Raw genomic sequence first — 20,851 nt, 5'->3', positions numbered from 1 at the left:
TTGGCAACAGGCATCAATGATTTTCCCCCAAACTGATAAATATCAATTCATTACTCTCCCCAGAAAGCCATAAAATTAATTGCACTAACCACTGTGAGGAGAAGAGAAAATCAGAAAATGTAAACTAGCAGTTAATCTAAAAATTTAGTTGACTCAGAAATGGGTCAAAGATACTATGTCACAGTAGGCAACATACTAATCAACAATTACTTTTTTTTATCAACAATTATTAAAAAAGAGCCTTGAGAAACCCTACAAAACCATTTCAAAACAGAAACCACTCCATGTAACACTAACATCTGATACCTGATGCTACTCGCTCTCAAAGAGCCTTATGGCAAAAAACGTCAGCCATGCCTTCTTAGCATGAAAGGTCTTCCTGACATAGAAGCCTACATGGCAACAGGTGGCATGTAGTCAGATATGAAGCACAATATCCCCAAACACACAGATTACTGATTCTCCTGCATGTCAGCTATTCTATTACAACCCCACCTACCACAAAAAATACTCGAATGCTTGGGGCGCCTGGGTGGCTCGGTCGGTTAAGCGGCCAACTTCGGCTCAGGTCATGATCTCACAGTTTGTGGGTTCAAGCCCTGCGCTGGGCTCTGGGCTGACGGCTCGGAGCCCGGAGCCTGCTTCGGATTCTGTGTCTCCCTCTTTCTCTGCCCCTCCCCTGCTCGTGCTCTGTCTCTCTCTCAAAAATAAATAAAACATTTAAAAAAAATTTTTTTTAACACTCTAATGCTTTAGCACTTAAACCACACAGGTTATATAAGATTTCAATTATAAAGACCTGATCTTTAGATCACAATCTTATTTCAGGATGAAACAAAGAGAATTTTAACACCAATTCAGAATGATGGTTATTTCTGGGCAAAGGAAGGAACCTGAGGCCAATTAAGCAGAGTGTTCCAATTTGATAAAGTTCCTCTACTTTTGAATTCTTTACTACTTTCTAAATGTTTGTAATTTTTAATTAAGAGCTTATGTCACATACTTCATGGCATCTAATACACAATCAACAGCATACACTGTAACAAACTCTTCTCAAAAAATCAGTTGGCAATTTAGGGTATATATAAAACCAAGACCGTAGGTAGCAGGAAAACATGGTGCTGGTAAAGATCACAATGGGTCAAAGCAACAACAATCTTGGGTATCCTCTCAATCACAATGGAGAATATCTGTTGGGGTCTATGGAGATTCTCTTTGACAGAGGCTTCAAAAGATCAGTGACATCTTCAAAAGGTTAAATATCAAGTCACCACCTGACCCAGCCATTCCACTCCTAAGACATATACACCCAAAAGAACTGAAAACATATGTCCTCACAAAAACTGTACACGATGTCCCCAATAGCCAAAAAATGGAAAAACTCAAATGTCTACCCACTGATGAATGAATAAACGAGCTGTGGAATATCATGCAACAGAATGTTATTCAACCACAAAAAGGAACAAAGTACTGATAACATGCTACAACATGAACAAACACTGAAAACATTATACTAAGTGAAAGAAACGGTCACAAAGTCCACACATGTTGTAGGACCCTACCTGCCCATAAGATGTTAAACAGATTAGTGGTTGTCAGGAGCTAAGAAGGGGAGCATGGAGAGAGACTGCTATAATGGTACAGGATTTATTTCTGGGGTGATGAAAATGTTCTGAAAAGACAGCGGTGACTGAACCCTTTAAAAATACTAAAAACCGCTGAACTGTGCAATTTAAAAGGGTGCACTTTATGGTATCCTAACAAAGCTGTTATTTTTCTCTTTAAACCAGTGATAACCAACTTGCCTTAAGTAGTTCACTGTGGACTGAACATTCATGGATTTACCTGAACCATCCTCTTAATACTAAACTTCTGTGTCTTAACCTCGGCCACCATCATTTGGTTAAAATCTGCTCCCAACGACTGAACACTTCCAGGGGAACTGGAAGACCCTAAGAGCAATCAAGCTCTGGTTTTCGGATCTGGAAAAAGAAACATCAGTAAGAGCTGCAGAATGAGAAAGTTACCCAGTTTCCGGAAACCTCTCCACGGCTGTTCTGAGTCCCAGCTTCACATGTCCATTCTTACTCTTGCCCCACCACTACTACCAGGGGTCCTTTCCTCTCTGGGCCTGGCCAGATACTTCTTTTCTCCTCCCCACAGATCTTTTTTGCCACTTTTCCTTCCTCCCTTAAAGTCTGAGGCCAGTAGGAGAGGACTCTCACACAGACACAGAACCCACCACCTTCTCTTCTCCCCCTCTCCCACTGCCGGGGTTCCACCGTCCTAGCACCCAGGACACTGTAAAAACAGTCAAGAGAAACATTCCAGAATAAAGTCCAGGGAATGGAAGTTTGCTAACACCCACCGCTCTTGCCCTTTGCCCTCCTCCTACAGACTCCCATGCTGTCCACACTCTCCTGGCTTTTCAAAGTCTTTAACTTCTGCCTTAGTAGCTATGGCCGTCTCCCCCCGAGGGGGCTTCCGCAGCGCATCATGCTGAATTCCGCCACTGAGCCAGCTGGCCAAATGCAAAGGCAGGAAAAGGAAGAGAGTCAGACAGGAAGACTCAGAAAAGATGGCATTTTCAATAGCACATGGGCAGGGAAAAGTCAAACTACAACCATTACTTTAGGCTGAGTTGCCTGCCCACTGATCATACACACGCCCTGCAGAACCCTAGGCTTCTTTATTCACAGTCCACAAATGGACAAAGGGCCACTCATACACCAGATCTGTCTGCAGTTTTCATTAGTGACGTGGGGTCCCTGAAAAGGGTCAGAGACACCTGCAAGATTCTTGGGCTTCCCCACATGCCCCTGCTCTCAACATACACAAATGTCACCTGGTCCCGGACTGTAAGAGGATGTATGCCTGCACAGGTTTCTAACGCTCCGGCGTATCTGATTGGATGTGAGGGTGGCAATATCTTTTGGTTATTACCGATCTCAAACACAGGACCGAGCAACACACTCACGGTCCTCCGGAGTCCTTGGATACTTGCGCACATACCTGACAAGCAATGGGTGCTGTCACACGGAGCCACTGATCACAAAAAATCTGGGCGATAACAGGGACAGGAGAACATAACCTCCTGCCAAAACTGAAGTGCATATCTGAGTGAATATTAGAAAGAACCATCACACTGTGTGGGAACTGCAATGGGAAGGAGACTAGAAGATCAGACAGGAGGCTGATTATTAACACCATTAATTAACACTTTAACTTCCAGCAAACTACTCAACCTCTCTGGGACCCCGGGGCTAAGAACACCTCTCTCCTAGGACCGCTACCCAGATTAACTGAGATGAATGTGATCAATATAGTATCTGGCAATAGTAGGCACTTAATACATGCAATCTTTTTATCAGAGTGATTACCTTAGAAAACAGAAGCTCTGGTATTTGAACTATCATGAAAATATCAGAATAATATTTAAGTTAAAATACAATATCATGTCCCTACTTAAAAGAATAAGACAGCTCAATAAATACCAATATAAAACAATCTCTGAGATATAGTGCTGCTCTCAGCACACAAAAAAAGGTGATCTATTGTAAGTTCACACTTTTTTTTTATTGTAAGTTTTAAAGAAGAGGAGGAGGCTACATATTCGTAGCCCCCTGCACACTGCCTGGCCCAGAGCAGCTCTCAATATTTGTTAAAAGAATGAGTACACCCAAATATACTAACACAGGCGAAGCATCTCTCTGGAAGAATGTTTAAGAACCTAAGAACGTTGCTTGCCTCTAGAGAGGAGCACTGGGGCCAGAGGTGACAGAAAGAATTGCGGCACACCCCTTCACGTCTGAATTTGAAAACCAGTACGCAGATTACCTACTCAAAAAAAAAATTTTTTTTTAACAACATGAACAAAAATAACCCTTGTTCTTTCCCATTGTCTTCTGTAATCACTTCACAAAGAAAAGGAATGCTCAGGGAGGGAGCTAGCCCACTTGATTGAATTTCCTGGTTAATCATCAAGTAGGTACGAAGAAGTATCATCCTAACCATAAGACAATTACAGGTTAACGGAACATTCTTGTTGAAAATCTAAAATTCCTTCATACCTCCCTCCATTCCTGCCTTAAATATAACTTGCAAATATGATGTAGCTATTAACGATCTGAGCCCCTTGCTGATCTTAACATGAAATATCACTGCAGAACTAGAGAGGCAAGAACAACAAGGGAACTCAGACCTGAGTGGCTTCCAAAGCACAACAGGGAATGTTTTTAACTCTTAGATAATCTTGCATCTTCTTACTTTTACATTTTCTTTTAAAAGAATAAGATAAACAAGTCACCGAAATGAAAACTACAGCAGAGAATACAGAGTCAATAATATTATAATAACATTTTTTAGTGACAGATGGAGACCACACCTATCATGGTGAGCACTGAATAATGTGCACAATTGTTGAATCTTACGTTGTACACCTGAAACTAATATAACCCTGTATGTTAATTATACTTCAATAAAAAACAAAACTTTTTCATAAAAGAAAAGAGTATTAAAGCAGAAGAACCGAGATACCATTTAAACCATAACTTCTCAAACTCTCCCATCAAAGTGTTTCGAATGCCAGGTAAGAAACACGTTTGCTTTCTCATAAGTGCAAACTTTTATATACATATCCAGGCAGCATTTTCTCTTCTGCTCCATAATATACCATTTTTCTGTTTTAACAAACACAGCTGGTCAATGCAAACTACTCTCTGAATCTGTTAATACCATTAGCTTTCTGGGGAGATTTATAAGATTACACGGTGGCCGGAGTACTAACATAGGTATTCTAGTTTGATAAGCACAAATCTAACCCTTTACTTGATTTTATGGACAAGAGAGTAGTTAAAAAAAAAAAAAAAAAGAATAAGGAAATTTTTCAGTAAATTGGGCCCCAGCTCATTGAGCTTTTACTGCAAACTTCGTGCCTCAAGTCACATAACAGATAATATTCTGGGTGCTTTTCAGGATTGTTATGCCCAGGCCTCCTTTTCAGCCCTGCATTTCCTGATGGCCTTTAACACAGCCTAAATGTTTTTTATCCATTATCTATAATAAGAGCTCATTTGCTTCTTGATTAATTTTCCAACCCTCAACTTCAGAGAACTAGATATTTTTCTCCCCCAACTTGTCTTTCTCTACATCAGCTCCATTGTTCCAGAGCTGGTAGCACACCCCTTTCCAACAGAAGTCTAGGCTGCTAGACAGTAAAGCAGCTCAGGGAAATTTATATGTTACCTACACCCCGGGGCAAGTCCGCAAAACCCCAAAACCCGGCAGTGCACAAAATAAATCAAGTTCCTCTTAATTTGCTACTAGGCCCTCACCATTCAAACAGGCTACTCTAACATGTAGCCATAAAGCACAATTAATTCCCAGACGTAATATACTGGCAAAGTGTAAATCGTCAAGGAAGGGGAGAGAAAATGGATACTTCTCCACTACGAGGTAAATGAGACAGGGCCACTGACGTCACCATTTGGGGCACAGCTGTTTTTCACCTGAGAGGCCAGCGGTGGCCGAAGTGCTCCCCTTTGAAACACAGGGAACGGGGTGCCTGGGTGGCTCAGTCAGTTGGGCGTCCGACTTCGGCTCAGGTCATGATCTCGCGGTCCGTGAGTTCGAGCCCCGCGTCGGGCTCTGTGCTGACAGCTTGGAGCCTGGAGCCTGTTTCAGATTCTGTATCTCCCTCTCTCTGACCCTCCCCCATTCATGCTCTGTCTCTCTCTGTCTCAAAAATAAATAAAGGTTAAAAAAAAAAAAATTTAAAGAAACACAGGGAACAAGTCGCTTGAAGTGACCCAACCATAAGAAGAGGAAGCAAAGGAAGGCGGCTGCTGCTGCCACAGCTGGAAAGTTACCCCTCTGCTTTCTACTGTCCGGACCGTCACGTGGGACAGGACAGTGCTGCCCGTAAACTCCTCACCCCCTCTCCAGGTGTAAAGTGACAGGAGCAAGCTGTCATCTTGGTTCCACAGCACAAACAGAGGAAACAAAGGCCACTTCGCAAATCTGTCCAGACTTTCCACCCACCTTGCCACAAACATCGAATGCTACCATCAGGTGTTGGCCACGAAAACTGTTATTCAAGTTTGGTTGCTCTGTAAAGTTCACATAGCGTGTTAAATACACTCTACATGTGAAAGGAAGTCAGGGGGTGTCTGCACGTGACTCTTGATGTCACAATTGTGAGTTCGAGCCCCACACTGGGTGTAGAAATTACTTAAAATAATAAAATGGAGGAGGAGGAGGGAGGGGGGAGGAGGGGAAGAAGAGAAAGAAGAGGAGGAGGAGGAGGAGGAAGAGGAGGAGGAAGGAGGAGGAGGAGGAGGAGGAGGAAGGGGCCCCTGGGTGGCTCAGTTGGTGGCTCACCAATTCTTGGTGTGGCTCAGGTCATGATCTCACAGTTCATGGGTTCAAGCCCCATGTTGGGCTCTGCACTAACAATGCGGAGACTGCTTGGGACCCTCTCTCCCTCTCTCTCTCTCTCTGCCCTTTCCCTGCTCCTGCTCGCTCCCTCTTTCTTTTTTTCAAAATAAACATCTAAAAAAAAAAAAAGAAGAAATCATAAACAAAATTGTTAATAAAAATAAATAAAAGGAAGAGAGACTGGAGTCAATGAGATCATCAAAACTTTCTCAGCCCCAGGGAAAAAGCTTAACAGTCCAGTAGATGTGATTTATTTGGGCTGCATCACGTGACCCACTTTAACACATCAGCATCAGGAAGCTGGCATACACAGTACAGATTTGGGCACTTGGCGAATGTCACATCCCGAGATTCAAGTACCAGTTTCTAGGTTAAGAAGTAGCTGGGGAGGGGCGCCTGGGTGGCTCAGTCGGTTGTGTGTCCGACTTCAGCTCAGGTCAGGATCTCACAGTCTGTGACTTTGAGTCCCGCGTCAGGCTCTGTGCTGAGAGCTCAGAGCCTGGAGCCTGCTTCAGGTTCTGTGTCTCCCCCTTTCTCTGCCCCTCCCCTACTCATGCTCTTTGTCTCAAAAATGAATAAAAATTAAAAAAAAATTTAAAAAGAAGTAGTTGGGAGATTTTGCTGAAGAACAAATTTTAACTACAAGTTATAAGGCAAACATATAAGAGAGAGCTTCTGAGCTAGTCTCTGCATTTGCATCTAGGAGTGGCTTCAATGTTTTCAACTCTTTATGCTACAGAGTGTATTTTTCTAAAATTTTGGAGTATAATCACTTCGCTAGATAGGGTTTATTGTGTAATACAGCTTTTATTTTAGGAACACATTTTTAAACAGCTTTAAAACTGGCTTGCATCCTTTATTTGTAGACTTAGCAGGTCTCAAAGAGGTCACTTAATTCCTATTTTATTCCACAGCAGTCTAAGCAGGAAAATTCCATGCTATAGTGATACAACTTAGTGGAGTGCCCAGTCTTGAAATATGACATTCCTAATGTCAAACATCTACATACCTTTTTTTCCCAATTTTTCAACAGCCATTTTTTAAAGTTTTTATTTTTTATTTTTATTTTTTCAGTAGGCTCTAAGCTCAGCATGGAGACCAACACGGGGCTGGAACTCATACCCGTGAGATCAAGACTTGGGCTGAGATCAAGATTTGGGTGCTTCACCTTACTGAGCCACCCAGGCACCCCTTTTTTCTTGTTCATTTTTAGTAATCCCTACACTCAATGCAGGGCTTGAATTTACAACCCTGAAGTCAACGGTTTCCGTAGTGTAGTTTTCACGTTCGCCCGACAACCCTGAAGTCAAGAGCCGGCCAGGCACCCCTATTTTTTTCCAATCTTTAAATTGTGATAAAATACACATATCAATTTACCACCTTAACCGTTTTTAAGTGCACAGTTCAGTGGCATTAAGTGTATTCACACTGTTTTTGCAAACACCACCACCATTTGTCTCCACAACTCTTTTTATCTTGCAAAACTGAAACTGAGCCATTGGGCACTAGCGCTCCATTCTCCCCCCACCCCACCCCCACCCCCACCCCCGGCCGCCACCATCTACTGTGTGTGTATGAATATGACTACGCTAGAGGTCTCACAGAAGTCGGATCGTACAATATAGGTCTTTTTTGTGACTGGCAAGCATTTCACTTAGCATGTCCTCAAGGTTAATCCCTGTGGTAGCATGTGTCAGAACCTCCTTCTTTTAGGGGCGCCTGGGTGGCTCGGTTGGTTCAGTGTCCAACTCTTCATTTAGGCTCAGGTCATGATCCCAGGGTCATGGGACCAAACGGAGTATGGAGCCTACTTAAGCTTCTCTCTCTCCCTCTGCCCTTCTCCCCGGCTCGAGTGTGCGCTTTCTCTCAAATTAAAAAAAAAAGACTCTCTTTAAGGTTAACAAATATTCCATTGTATGTAAATGGAACATTTTGCTAATCCATTCATCCATCAAAAACATCTGTATATCTTTAATTGTTTGGAAAAGGATTCATATTCAGGTGTATCAGCTCAATGTTCAGGGAATGATCAACCCAAGAACCTGCCTGCTCCAGAGAAATCTTGAACAAAAGATTTTCACCTGCTAAACTAAGATGGGGAGTTATCTGATCCGCACCTAACCAACCGTATTTTGCTAAAAAGCAAAAAAGCTCCTGAAATGTCTGCAAATTATCCACAAGTAACTAGGCGTCAAGTCCAGCAAGCAGACTCAGTCTCCCTGGGGCTCTCCGCCTGGGAACAAAAGGTTTCACTTTTTCTCAAAGTCAAATGACTGGGGGGCAGGGGGGGGAATTCAAACACAACCAGTATCTCCACAGAGAAAGGACTGGCAAGAACAAAGGACTGGATACATAGAAAATAGAAGACAGTGAAATACCAAAACAGCCAATGAATTTGGAGCACAAACGGAATAAGGAAAAAAAGGGGGGGGGGGTGGATTTTTGCAAAACTTCTTCTGACCATCTAAAACTCAACTTGAAATAATCATAGCTCAGGTGGAGGGGGGAAAAAAAACAAAACTAGAGTGAAATGCCAGCCAGTGTGTGGTAATCAGGAACAGATGCCTTAACCCCGAGCCTGGAGGCAGAGTTAAGAGAACAGCCTTTGACCTTGGTGAGCTGCTGGCTCCCAGACAGCTGTGTGGCCTTGGGCAAGTTACTCGATGCCTTTTAAGCCTGTCTTCTCACCATAAAATAATGCAGGAGCATCTGATAGGGGTTTTTGTGATGATCAGGTAATGCCAGCTGCTCACCAGGAGCAATGGTAAAGCAAAGGTGCATGTGTTAAGAGTGGGCCAAACGGACGAAAGAGGAAAGCTGGTCTTCAGTCCCGCATTCCAAGGGCTGTTCAACCTTGGCAATGTTGACACTTGGGGTCTGAGAATCCTCTGCTGGAGGAAGAGGAGGGGTTGTCCTTTGTACTGTAAGATGGTTAGCGGTATCCCTGCTCTCCACCCACTACATCCCCTTAGTGCCACCACCACAACCACCACCCAATCGTGGTAATCCACATGTCCCACAGAAAGGGTTCCTAAAACACCGATTTTTTTTTAAGTTTACTTATTTATTGTGAGAAAGACAGCGGACAGAGGAGGGGCAGAGAGAAAGGGAGAGCGAGAGAATCCCAAGCAGGCACCGCACTGTCAGTGCAGAGCCCGACGTGGGGCTCGAACCCACGAACCGTGAGATCGTGAACTGAGCCGAAACCAAGAGTCAGATGCTTAACTAACTGAGCCACCCAGGCGCCCCCCCTAAAATACCCATTTCAAGCCAGTATTCTTTTTTTTTTTTTTTTAACCTTTATTGATTTTTGAGACAGAGAGAGCGCATGAACGAGGGAGGTTCAGAGAGAGAGGGAGACACAGAATCTGAAACAGGCTCCAGGCTCTGAGCTGTCAGCACAGAGCCTGATGTGGGGCTCGAACTCACAGACTGTGAGATCATGACCTGAGTCGAAGTCGGACGCTCAACCGACTGAGCCACCCAGGCGCCCCTCAAGCCACTATTCTTAGCATCCTTGGAAGGTAGCATGCTTCTGCCTGCTCTTCTCACCAGAGAGGTTCTTGCACCTTTCAGAGTTCAGGAGTGCTGCCACTTTCTCCACAAAGGGCTCCCACATCACTCTTAGCTCACATGGACCTCCCAGGCCGTATTGTCTTACTGTTTCATCATCAGCCCCTGGGTCACTGGGACACTGAACAGAAAAAGCACCGGCCACAGTGAGGTGTGTAAATATGTTATGATGACAAGGAGTGGCGCCTGGCTGGCTCAGTCAGTAGAACATACAACTCTTGACCTCGGGGCTGTGAGTGTAAGCCCCAGGTTGGGTACAGAGCTTGCTTACACACATGCATAACTTATGAAAGACATGTACAGTACAACCTCGTTGTGGATACAAAACAGACCCCTGAAAAGCTAAAGACAAGGGCTGTCCAAGGGCAGGACAAGATTCTCCGCCAGCTGATAGAGGATGGTGAGATAGTGGAGGGGGCTAGGCTGGCTGCCAGGGTTCCACTGCAGGCAAAAACCCAGAAGGAGAACACGGGCATCGGTATCAGAGCTGGACAAGCTAAGAGGCTAGACTGAAAAAAAAAAAAAATCCTGGAACTAATAAGAATTATAGCAAGGTTGCAGGATACAACGTTAACATAAAAGTCAATCACTGTCCCCTATACTAGCAATGAACAAGTACAAATTAAAATCAAAAACCTATTCTCACATACATCAGCAACCAAAAAATGAAACACTGAAGTATAAATGTAACAAAATACGAACAAGATCTATAAGAAGAAAAATACAAACCTCTAATGAAAAATATCAAAGAACTAAATAAAATGAAGAAATATCCCATGCCCATGGATAGGAAGACTCGATATTGCCAAGATGTCAATTCTTCCCTACTTGTGTAGATCCAACGAATCCCAATCAAAATCCCAATGTTGGCAAACTGACTCTGGAGTTTACGTGGAGGGGCGAAACACCCAGAATAGCCAATCTGGCATTAAAGGAGAAGAACAAAGTCAGAGGACTGACACTACCTGACTTCAAGACTTACTACAAAGCTGCATAATCAGGACTGTGTGGTGTTGGCAAAACAATGGACAAACAGATCGATGGAACAGATTGCACAGCCCAGAAATAGATCCACATAAGTACAGTCCACTGATCTTGACAAAGAGCAAAGGCAATTTAGTAGGGAAAGGACAGTCTTAACAAATGGTGCTGGAATGACTAGACATTCACATTTAAAAAATGAAATCTAGACACAGACCTTACATCCTTCCCCAAAGGTAACACAAAATGGATCCTAGATGTAAATGTAAAATGCAAAACGACAAACCAGACTATAACAGGAAATCACCTAAACAACCCTGTTATGGTGATTACATCTTAGATACCACACCAAAGGCATGATCCATGAAAGAAATAATTGATAAGCTGGACTTCATTAAAATTTAAAACTTCTCCGCAAAAGACGTCATTCAAGAAAATAAGACGACAACCACAAACTGGAAGAAAATACCTGCGAAAGACACACTGGGTAAATGACTATCGGCCAAAAGATACAAAGAACCCTTTGATCACGACAATAAGGAAATAAACAGCTCAACTTAAAAAATGGGCAAAAACCCTAAACACAAGCCTCACCAAAGAAGACAGGCAGAGGACAAGAAAGCATATACATCACATGTCCTCAGGGAATTGCAAATTAAAACCACAAGACACCAGCTCACACCTATTAGAGTGGCCCAAATCTAGACCACTGACCCCGAATGTGGGCAAGGGTGCGGAGCGACAGCTCTCGCTCACAGCTGGCGGGACACGACGGAGCAGCAGCCCTGGAGATCAGACCAGCAGTATCTTTTTTTTTTTTTTTAATGTTTTTATTTATTTTTGAGACAGAGAGAGACAGAGCATGAACAGGGGAAGGGCAGAGAGAGGGGGAGACACAGAATCCGAAACAGGCCCCCAGGCTCTGAGCTGTCAGCACACAGCCCGACACGGGGCTCAAACTCACAAGCTGTGAGATCATGACCTGAGCTGAAGTCAGACGCTTAACCGACTGAGCCACCCAGGCGCCCCAGACCAGCAGTATCTTAACAAAACGAAACATGCTCTTACCCCTCGAGCTAGCAACCGCACCCCTTCATATTTACTCAAAAGAGGAGAAAGCTTATGTCCGCACAGAAAGCTGCACATGGATATTTACAGCAGCTTTCTTCCTAACTGCTGAAACTTAGAGGCAACCAAGGTGTCCCACAGTAGGTAAACGGACAGACCGTAGTCCATCCGGATGAAATAGTGTTCAGTACTGAGACGACACACACTATCAAGCCACGAAGGAGACTTTTAAATGCAGGCTGTTAAGTGAAAGAGGCCAATCGAAAAGGCTACATGCTTCGTGCTTCCCATCATACGACATCTGAGAAAAGGGGTTGGGAGGAGAGAGGGGTAAATAAACAGGCAGAGGACAGAGGACTTTCAGGGCACAGACACTACTCTGCAGGTTGCTACAATGGTGGAAATGCGTCATCATACATTTCTCCAAACCCACAGAATGCACAACACTGGAAGTGAACCTTAGCGTAAACTAAATCATGGACTTTGAGTGACGGTGACGTGTTGATGTAGGTTCACGGATTTTAACAAATGTACCACTCTGGTGTGGGGGGCGGGGGGCAATGTCAACAGTGATGGAGGTTTTGGTGGGGTGGGGGACTGGGGTATACAGGAACTCTCTGTACTTTCTGCTCAGTTTGGCTGTGAACTAAAACTGTTCTAAAAAAAACTAAGTTTATTTTTTCTAAGTAAGCTCTATGCCCAATGTGGGGTTCGAACTCACGACCCCAAGATCAAGAGTCACATGCTCCACTAAGCCAGTCCTATGCTCCAAGTTTATTAATTTTTTTAAAAAGTAAGACCCCTTAAGGGACCAAATTTTCACAGTAAACAGTAAAAACAAAATGTAAATGAAACATCTTGGAAAATGAAACTAAAAGTTATTTATAACATAAGTTATAATGCAACCGTGCACATAAAAAGGAAATTAGGTAGGGAATTTTGGCATAATTTTACCAAAAAGTTAATGATGACACCATAAACCATAATTCACTCCCTGTTTGACTTTTATTGCATCATTCTGCAAATACATCTACGGACTTGGCCAGTCTTTTCAAGGGCTACTCTCTGTTTTTTGATGTTTAAATGATTCTATTGTGAAGGGCTCATGGTATCATCCTCCCCATCAATTTTCAACCGTTAGTGGGTCTGCGGGATATATTGTGTCAACAGGTATGTGTGAAACTTTAACAGCTCTCAAGCGTTTCTTCCAGCAAACTTCAGGAAATCTTGCAGAGATCTGCAATTTCATTTCACAACTGACTGTGACTTTTATCAATCAGCAACGAGAGTGATAATAACAAACACTTGATTTGATGGGCCTGGACAAAAGTTAGTGTTCAGCTGCGACAGTTGGGCATGGACAAAATTTTTGAGTGGTCAGTTTATTAATGACAATTTCTATGTTATAGTAATTTTTTTAAACGTTTATTTATCTTTGAAAGGGAGAGAGACAGAGTGCGAGCAGGGAGGTGCAGAGAGCAAGACACAGAATCTGAAGCAGGATCCAGGGTCTGAGCTGTCAGCACTGAGCCCAACTTGGGGCTCGAACCCACGATCCGTGGGATCATGACCTGAGCTGAAGTCGGACGCTTAACCGCTTAACCGCCTGAGCCACCCAGGCACCCCTATGTTATGGTAATTCTTATCTTTCCCTATACCACTGCTAAAGGACTCAGGCAAACAACAGTCTGATTACAGAGACCCCTGCCATCAATCACATTAAAAGGACAGTGAAGAGGCCAATTTAAGCTAAAATCCAGTGCCTACCACGAGTCAGGCACTATTCCACTGCTGGAGACACGAGGATGAACAGGAAATGCCCTCTAGGAATTAATTCAATCTAACATGGAAGTCAAAGAATAAACACACAGATGTGGTAAGTGCTGTTGCCGTGAAGGTGTGTATGTATATGAAGTGCTATGGAGGACAAACAAACAGGGAAGAAATTAATTCTGTTTCTCCCTAAGCCAGGCCTCGAAAGAGGAGTTTAGAAGCAGACACCAGGCTGCCAAGCAGACTAGAGGGGCAAAGAAAGGCCTGGAAACTGAAAACACAAAGCTCATTCAGGAAACGCAGGGTCCAGTGTAACTAGCTCCCTGTTCCTTGTTGCTGGCAAGGGGGGAGAGCGATTTTTAAACAATAGCAACAACAACAAGAAAGAACCACTCTAAAAAGGGAGGCTGGGGCCCAAGCTGAAAGCACGCCAACAAGTTTGGATTTTAATCTCCAGCTACAGGAAGCCACAGTAAACTTTTAAAGCTAAAGGAACAGGGGCGCCTGGGTGGCTCAATCAGTTGAGCCTCTGACTCTGGCTCAGGTCATGACCTCTAGTTCGTGGGTTTGAGCCCCGTGTCGGGCTCTGTGCTGACAGCTCGGAGCCTGGAGCCTGCTTCGGATTCTGTGTCTCCCTCTCTCTCTGCCCCTCCCCACTTGTGCTCTGTCTCTCTCAAAAATAATAAATAAACATTAAAAATTTTTTTTTTAATTTTTTTAAACAAGAATAACAATATTTGAGAAATACCGGGCAACAAGATATAGAATGGATGGGGGTGGGGGGGACCCAAAGTGCAAGGACATCCACAGGTGCCTCCTGGTACAGGGTCTAAAGCAAGGGCACAGGCCTGGACTCCTGGCTTCAGAAACAGCAAACAGAGGAGACAGCAGGTGTGAACGTAAAAGGCAAAAGCGGCTCACCAGGTCTCAGCTGTCACTGCAGGCAGAGGAGGGGCCTCTGGGGGAGTGCAAAGGTGGCAGTGGTCCTGCAGCTCTGGCCAGCTGCTGTTACAACTCCAAGACAGAAAGCAGCAAAAGCATATTCCAGGGTGGGAAGGAGCAAAAGGGTTAAACGTGGGACATACTAGACGGACTGAGTTGAGGTGGTGAGGTCTGATAAACCCCTGCGGACAGACCAGCACTCAGTAAAAAGCTGAAAGATTGTGAAGTGTCAATAACACGATAGCCAGAGACACAGGAAGTGCCACCTGCCTGTGGAGGGCCGCTGGATTTCGACCCAGAGGAATCCCTTTCCTTGCTCTGAACTGCCTCTTTTGCCCCCCACCTTTTTTTGAGAGAGAGAGAGAGAGAGAGAGAGCGCGCGCACAAGTGAGCGAGGGACAGAGAGACAGAATCACACAAGGAGCAGGGGGAGGGGGGAGAGAGTGGGGGAGGGGGAGAGAGTGGGGGAGGGGGGAGAGAGTGGGGAGGGGGGAGAGAGTGGGGGAGGGGGAGAGAGTGGGGAGGGGGAGAGAGTGGGGAGGGGGGAGAGAGGGGGAGGGGGAAGGAGGGGGCAGGGGGAAGGGAGAGGGAGGGAGGGGGAAGGGAGAGGGAGGGAGGGGGAGGGAGGGGGAGGGAGGGAGGGAGGGAGAGAGAAGCAGAGCTCACCCGAAACGGGGCTCAAGTTCAAGAACCAAGAGCTCATGACCTGAGCCAAAGTCAGATGTGTAACAAACTGAACCACCCAGGCGCCCACCTCTTTTGCCCCTTTTTAAAGCTAGGCATCACCCACTTCTCATGTGCTAAATCACCTCTTTTCTCATTAAACCCATTCCATAATTACATTCTATTGCAGAAAACAGGACTAAGAGGCAATGTATACCATAGTTTTAAAAGGTCCTCTAAACAGAAAGGAGAGCTTCCAAGACTACTTCTGCGAGTACCAATTCCTGGAGAAAAGAAAACATCTTCAGTGCTCTTACAGTAACAGTTACTAATTTTTTTTAAATGTTTATTTATTTTTGAAGGAGAGAGAGGGAACATGAGCAGAGAAAGAGGGGACACAGAATCCGAAGCAGGCTCCAGGCTCTGAGCTGTCAGCACAGAGCCCAACACGGGGCTCAAACTCACAAACCACGAGATCATGACCTGAGCCGAAGTCGGCCGCTTCACCGACTGAGCTGCCCAGGTGCCCCTATTCATTTTTTTAATGAAAGTGTCTCCAAAACTATCACATTCAGGTAGGCCTGAAAATTCTCAAAGAAAAGGGTGATAGAGATCATCCCAGGCCATGTAATCATCAGTCTGCATAAACGAGAAACCTAGAGGGGCTGGAGGTCAGTGGCTATTCGCTGATGTCAGAGTCTGAGAGACTGGGTCTCTGGCACCCCACTCCTGCCCCAGTGCTCTTGCCTGTTGCCTGTGAGGATGTTCGGACACCCAGGATCCAGCCTTAAGACATTCCCTTGTGGGCCCTTTCAGGGGAGTGTCACTGGTCACTTAAGCTGTTGTGTTTTGCTTCAAACTGTCATTTTAGGGGCACCTGGGTGGCTCAGTCGGTTAGGCGTCCGACTTCGGCTCAGGTCATGATCTCGCGGTTGGTGAGTTTGAGACCCGCGTGGGGCTCTGTGCTGACAGCTGGGAGCCTGGGTCCCGCTTCAGATTCTGTGTCTCCCTCTCTCTCTGCACCTCCCTGCTCACACTCTGTCTCTCTCCCTCAAAAATAAATAAATATAAAAAAAATTTTTTTTTAATAAGTAAAATGAAAATATAAAAAACCTTTCACTGGGCAAACTCCTTTGATTCCCACCTTTGGCTCCTACTGCTCGTAAGCAAATCCGTGAGGGGGGCCAGAGGCACAACAAGGAAGTGAAGCTCTGCTGCAAGACTGGGCACAGAAAAGGAATCAAAGGACTAAAATTGGCGTTGGGGATTATCAGTGGCAGCCGGCCAGTTTCCAGATACTACACTCAGCCTAGTCAACCAGCTAAAAGAAAACGGGCAGAGAAAGAAAAGCACTTTTAAAGGTCTAGGGGCGCCTGGGTGGCTCAGGGCACTGTCTCGAGGTTCCTGAGTTCGAGCCCCGCGTCCAGCTCACTGCTGTCGGGTGCAGAGCCGGCTTCGGACCCCCTGCCCCCCTCTCTCTATCCCTCCCCCACTTGCACTCTCTCGAAAACAAACAAACAAACAAACAAACAAATAAATAAATAAATAAATAAATAAATAAATAAATAAAGGTCTAAATAGGTCCCACGCTAGGGGCGCCTGGGTGGCTCAGTCGGTGAAGCGTCCGACTTCAGCCAGGTCACGATCTCGCGGTCCGTGGGTTCGAGCCCCGCGTCGGGCTCTGGGCTGACGGCTCGGAGCCTGGAGCCTGTTTCGGATTCTGTGTCTCCCTCTCTCTGACCCTCGCCCATTCATGCTCTGTCTCTCTCTGTCTCAAAAATAAATAAACATTAAAAAAAAATTTTTTTAAATAAATAAATAAATAGGTCCCACGCTAAATGTTAAACGGTCATCTCCTGCGACCAGAGTGGCCCCCAAAATCAAGGCAGCCCCTTTTCCTCTTCCGTCTGAATAAACACACGCGGACATTTTTTCGGTCATTTAAATATATGGCTACATATTTTTAGCTTAAGAAAAGGGGAGGACCTTTCCACCTCGCTCCTCGTCATTCCTGGAGCCACACCTCCTAAACTCGGACCAGGAAGACACCCCTACGTCTGAGCAGCGTTAGCGGGTAAAGAGCAGATGTTACCCCCAGGACACGAACAAGTGAATTTCGGGGGCGGGGAGCAAGTCGTGGACGCGAGGAACTAGCAGTGAGGTCACCAAGGGTCTTCTTTTAAAGCCACTCACAACATCCCTCCTCACTCAAGGCCCTGAACCCCAAAGGGAGGGCCCCCCCCGGCAAGGTTTCATGAGCTTCTGCACAAAACGCACTTTGTGATGATTCAACGGTATTGTTCTGCTCGGAGGAGACCTGTGTTCGCATGGAACCGGGATCCGTTCAACAGCCGGTCTTCTGGAAGGTCTGGGGGGGGCTTGGGTTTCCCACGGGGTCCGCCCCCGCCCCGGCCCCGGCCAGCGGCTCCCCCGCGTCCGCCCTGCGCGCCCACCCCGGCGGGGCGCCGCCACCGACCTGATGACACTGATGTGGAACTGGTCCTCGCGAAGGCCCCGCCAGGCGCCGGGCAGGAACTCCTTGCACCACAGATAGGCCCTGCGCCGCGTCCGAGGCTCGGGCTGCTCGTCGGCCGGCGGCGGCGGCGGCGGAGGCAGCGGCAGCGGCGGCGGCGGCGGCGGCGGCAGCGCGAGCGGCGGCTGCGGGCCGCCCAGCTGCCTGGGCTCGAGGTCGCTGGCGGCGTCGCGCTGCTGCCCCACGCCGGGCGCCGGGGCCGCGCTGCCGCCGCCGCCGCCGCCGCAGCTCAGGAGCAGCCCGAGCGGCGAGGGCTCCGCCTCGCCCCCGTTGCAGAACTTGGTCTTCATGCCGGGCAGGCGGCCGAGGAGGCGCGGACGGCCGCAGCGCGAGAGAGCGAGGCTCAGGGTCCGGCCGGGCGCCCCCCTCACGGAGGCCGGGCGCGGAGGCCGCTCGCCGGCTCGCTGACCGGCCGGCCGGGGACGGGAGCGGCGGTTGGGGGCGCGCCGGGCGGGCGCGGGGCGGCGGCGCGGAGGGAGCGAGCGAGCGGGCGAGCGGCGGACGGCGGCGGCGGCGGCGGCGGCGGCGGCGGCGGCGGCGGCGGCTGAGACGCTCGGCGGGCCCCGCTGGCCGCGGCGCGCGCTCCTATACCGCCGCCGCACGAGGAGCGCCGCCCGCGTCACAGCCCGCCCTCGAGCCCGCCGCTGATTGGCCGCCGGCCGCCGCCGATTGGCCTCACAGCCGCCACCGCCCTCTCCACGCCACCTCCCTATTGGCTGCGGCACCGCCCCCCGCCCCGGGCGCTGCCGGCGCGGGGGGCGGGGCCGGCGCGGGGGGCGGGGGCGTGGAGCCGGAGCCGGGGGTCGCCGGGTTGGAGAGCAGCAATTGAGGTGCGGGGGCGCCCGGAGAGCGGCGCGGGGGCCCGGTGGGAGCCTCCGGCCCCTGAGCCTCGGGCAGCCCGGGCTTGGCTCTGGGAGCCGAAACTTTGCTCGGACCCCTGGGAACCCCAGGACATCTGAAGCCGGGGCCTGGCAGGGTGCAGGCAGGAAGCTAGTGCCTGCAGGCTGGCTTCTCTTTTTGCATGACCTTGGGGCAAGGCACCTCTCTCTGCTGCTCCGTGGGTGTGTTTTTATAACATTTCCCAGCGCCGGCTCGGCTCCTTGCGAGGCGCGGCCGCGCCCGGAACAACGCAGAGCCGGAGGAATTATTTTCCCCGGGTCCGAAAACAGGGCAGAGGCGATTGGCTCAAGGCTGAACAAGGGACCCCGCCCTCCGGGGGGGGGGGTCCCCTCCCGCAGCCTCAGTTTCCCTGTCCTTGGTGCTGAGGACGCCGGGCATTGAAGGCTCGGGGCAGGCGGGGCGGCATCCCGCAGCGGGGCCGCCGCAGCCACGCGGATCACTGGCCAAAGGTGAGTGCCACGGGGCTGCTGGCTTTGTGGACGCGCCCCGCCCGCCCCCGCGCAGGAGGCAGCCGCGTGACCGTGACTAACGCACCTTTGCCCGCGGAGGGGGACGAGGGCCCCTTCCCCAGTTGGCCACCCCGGCCTCTGTCCCTCACTCCTGTTTGAGCCCGTGGCCCCGATCCTTTCTGGTAGGGGGTTACAGATAAATATAAAAATTACAGATCCTATTTTACGGGACGTGAGCTGGGACAAGAGGTTTCCCAGGCTACTTAGGAAATTAAGCGCCTGGATTACAGAAAATGGCTTCTGTGTGGGATTTCACAGTCGGCCAGAAGCAAACATCTCTTTTTAGATCGTGTGTGCTTGGCTGAACTTGCTCCAAGAAAAGTGGACTTTTTGAACAAAAGTATTGTAATGAAAAGGGGGCTTTGACAAGACAGCTGTGGAGGTGGGCCTGTACACTGAACCGAGGACCTGGGAGTAGCCTGGGCGTTTTAGAAGGGAAGCAGGGTGGGAGTCCCATTGGATGTTTGAAAAGCTGAAAATTCAAGGTCTTCAGTCAGGCCGTTTAGATAAAGTAGCCAAGGACTTTGTCTAAAAATACCACTGCAGGGGTGGGACCGTGTCCATGGCCTACCCAGGTGACAGACCTTTTGTCCCCCTGTCCCCTGGCACCCGCCTAGTAATCTCAGGAATGCCAGAAACCTGGCGGGGAGGAAAGGGCGTTAGAAGTAAGGGTTGGGTCTCTGTTGTTTGAAATAACCCTGGCGTCTGCTGGTTTGAGCTATTAGAACCCACCGGCGCCTTTAGGGGACTGCCGTTCCCTGTGGGAGGAAAACGATGCGTTGTTAAAGGTGTTGGAAAAGTTTTATCTGTTATTGCTTCCGTTTATAGACGTGGAGACTGAGTCCTGCAGGGTCTGCGTGTTTCAGCTGAGGTCCCTCGGCTAAGATGAGAGGCAAGGGCAGATGTCCCCGCTCCTTTGTGTGAAGAAAGAGCATTACTTCCAGGAGGATATAAAACTTCCCTCCCCTGCAGGCAAGCTAAAGTCCTGAATGTAGCTCTCATTAGCTCATCCTCCGTTTGGCCACTCAGGGCCCACCCTCAGGGCTGGGGCAAAACTACCAGAGGGGAGACTGAGGAAGCTTGGCCTAGAGTAACGCTAAAATAAGAGGTTTTACAATGAAAAAAGACTAATTCTGCCATAGAAGTAGGGGAAGCCTCCCCAGCCTTGCCTCTTGAGCAAGGCTTTAGAGGGTTGAGAAGGCATTTTCCACGCAGTCCGCTTTCCAGAGTCACCTGTGAGGATGCATAGTGAAGACGGGGTCTGGCGTGCAGTAGGCACTCAAGAAAAGTGCCAGACCCATCACGATCCACAAGGAGAAACCCAGAGTGATAAATCTGCTCATGACCCTTGACCTGGCAACCCCATTCCCAGGACTTTCTCCCAAGCAGTCATGCAAAGCATGAAGCCCCCACGCATCGTCGTACTGTCCACTGCCTCACCATCCGTAATTGGAAAAGGCTGGAAACAACCTGA

The 20,851-nt window shown here is 48.0% G+C and overlaps 1 protein-coding gene across 15 annotated transcripts in view; it reads right to left on the bottom strand.

Moving 5' to 3' along the window:
• The window catches only part of CHKA (choline kinase alpha), a 62,189-nt gene extending 43,699 nt beyond the window's left edge, over positions 1-18,490 (bottom strand). For 6 of the 15 annotated variants that reach the window (XR_008290233.1, XR_008290234.1, XM_053202829.1 and 3 more), the window contains exon 1: positions 17,912-18,488. Coding sequence is in view for 12 of the 15 variants with exons in the window: in XM_053202829.1 (XP_053058804.1) it covers positions 17,912-18,258 (347 nt within the window). In the remaining 3 variants the exon portion in view is untranslated. Of the gene's footprint in view, positions 1-17,911 lie in introns of all 15 variants that reach the window. The other 9 variants (XM_053202833.1, XM_053202835.1, XM_053202830.1 and 6 more) reach the window with 6 other exon arrangements.
• Between the last annotated feature and the right edge of the window lie 2,361 nt (positions 18,491-20,851).

The sequence above is a fragment of the Acinonyx jubatus genome, chromosome D1, assembly GCF_027475565.1.
Source record: "Acinonyx jubatus isolate Ajub_Pintada_27869175 chromosome D1, VMU_Ajub_asm_v1.0, whole genome shotgun sequence".
Lineage (NCBI taxonomy): Eukaryota > Metazoa > Chordata > Mammalia > Carnivora > Felidae > Acinonyx > Acinonyx jubatus.
Note: the sequence above shows the minus strand (reverse complement) of the source record. Positions and strands in the feature narration are given on the sequence as shown.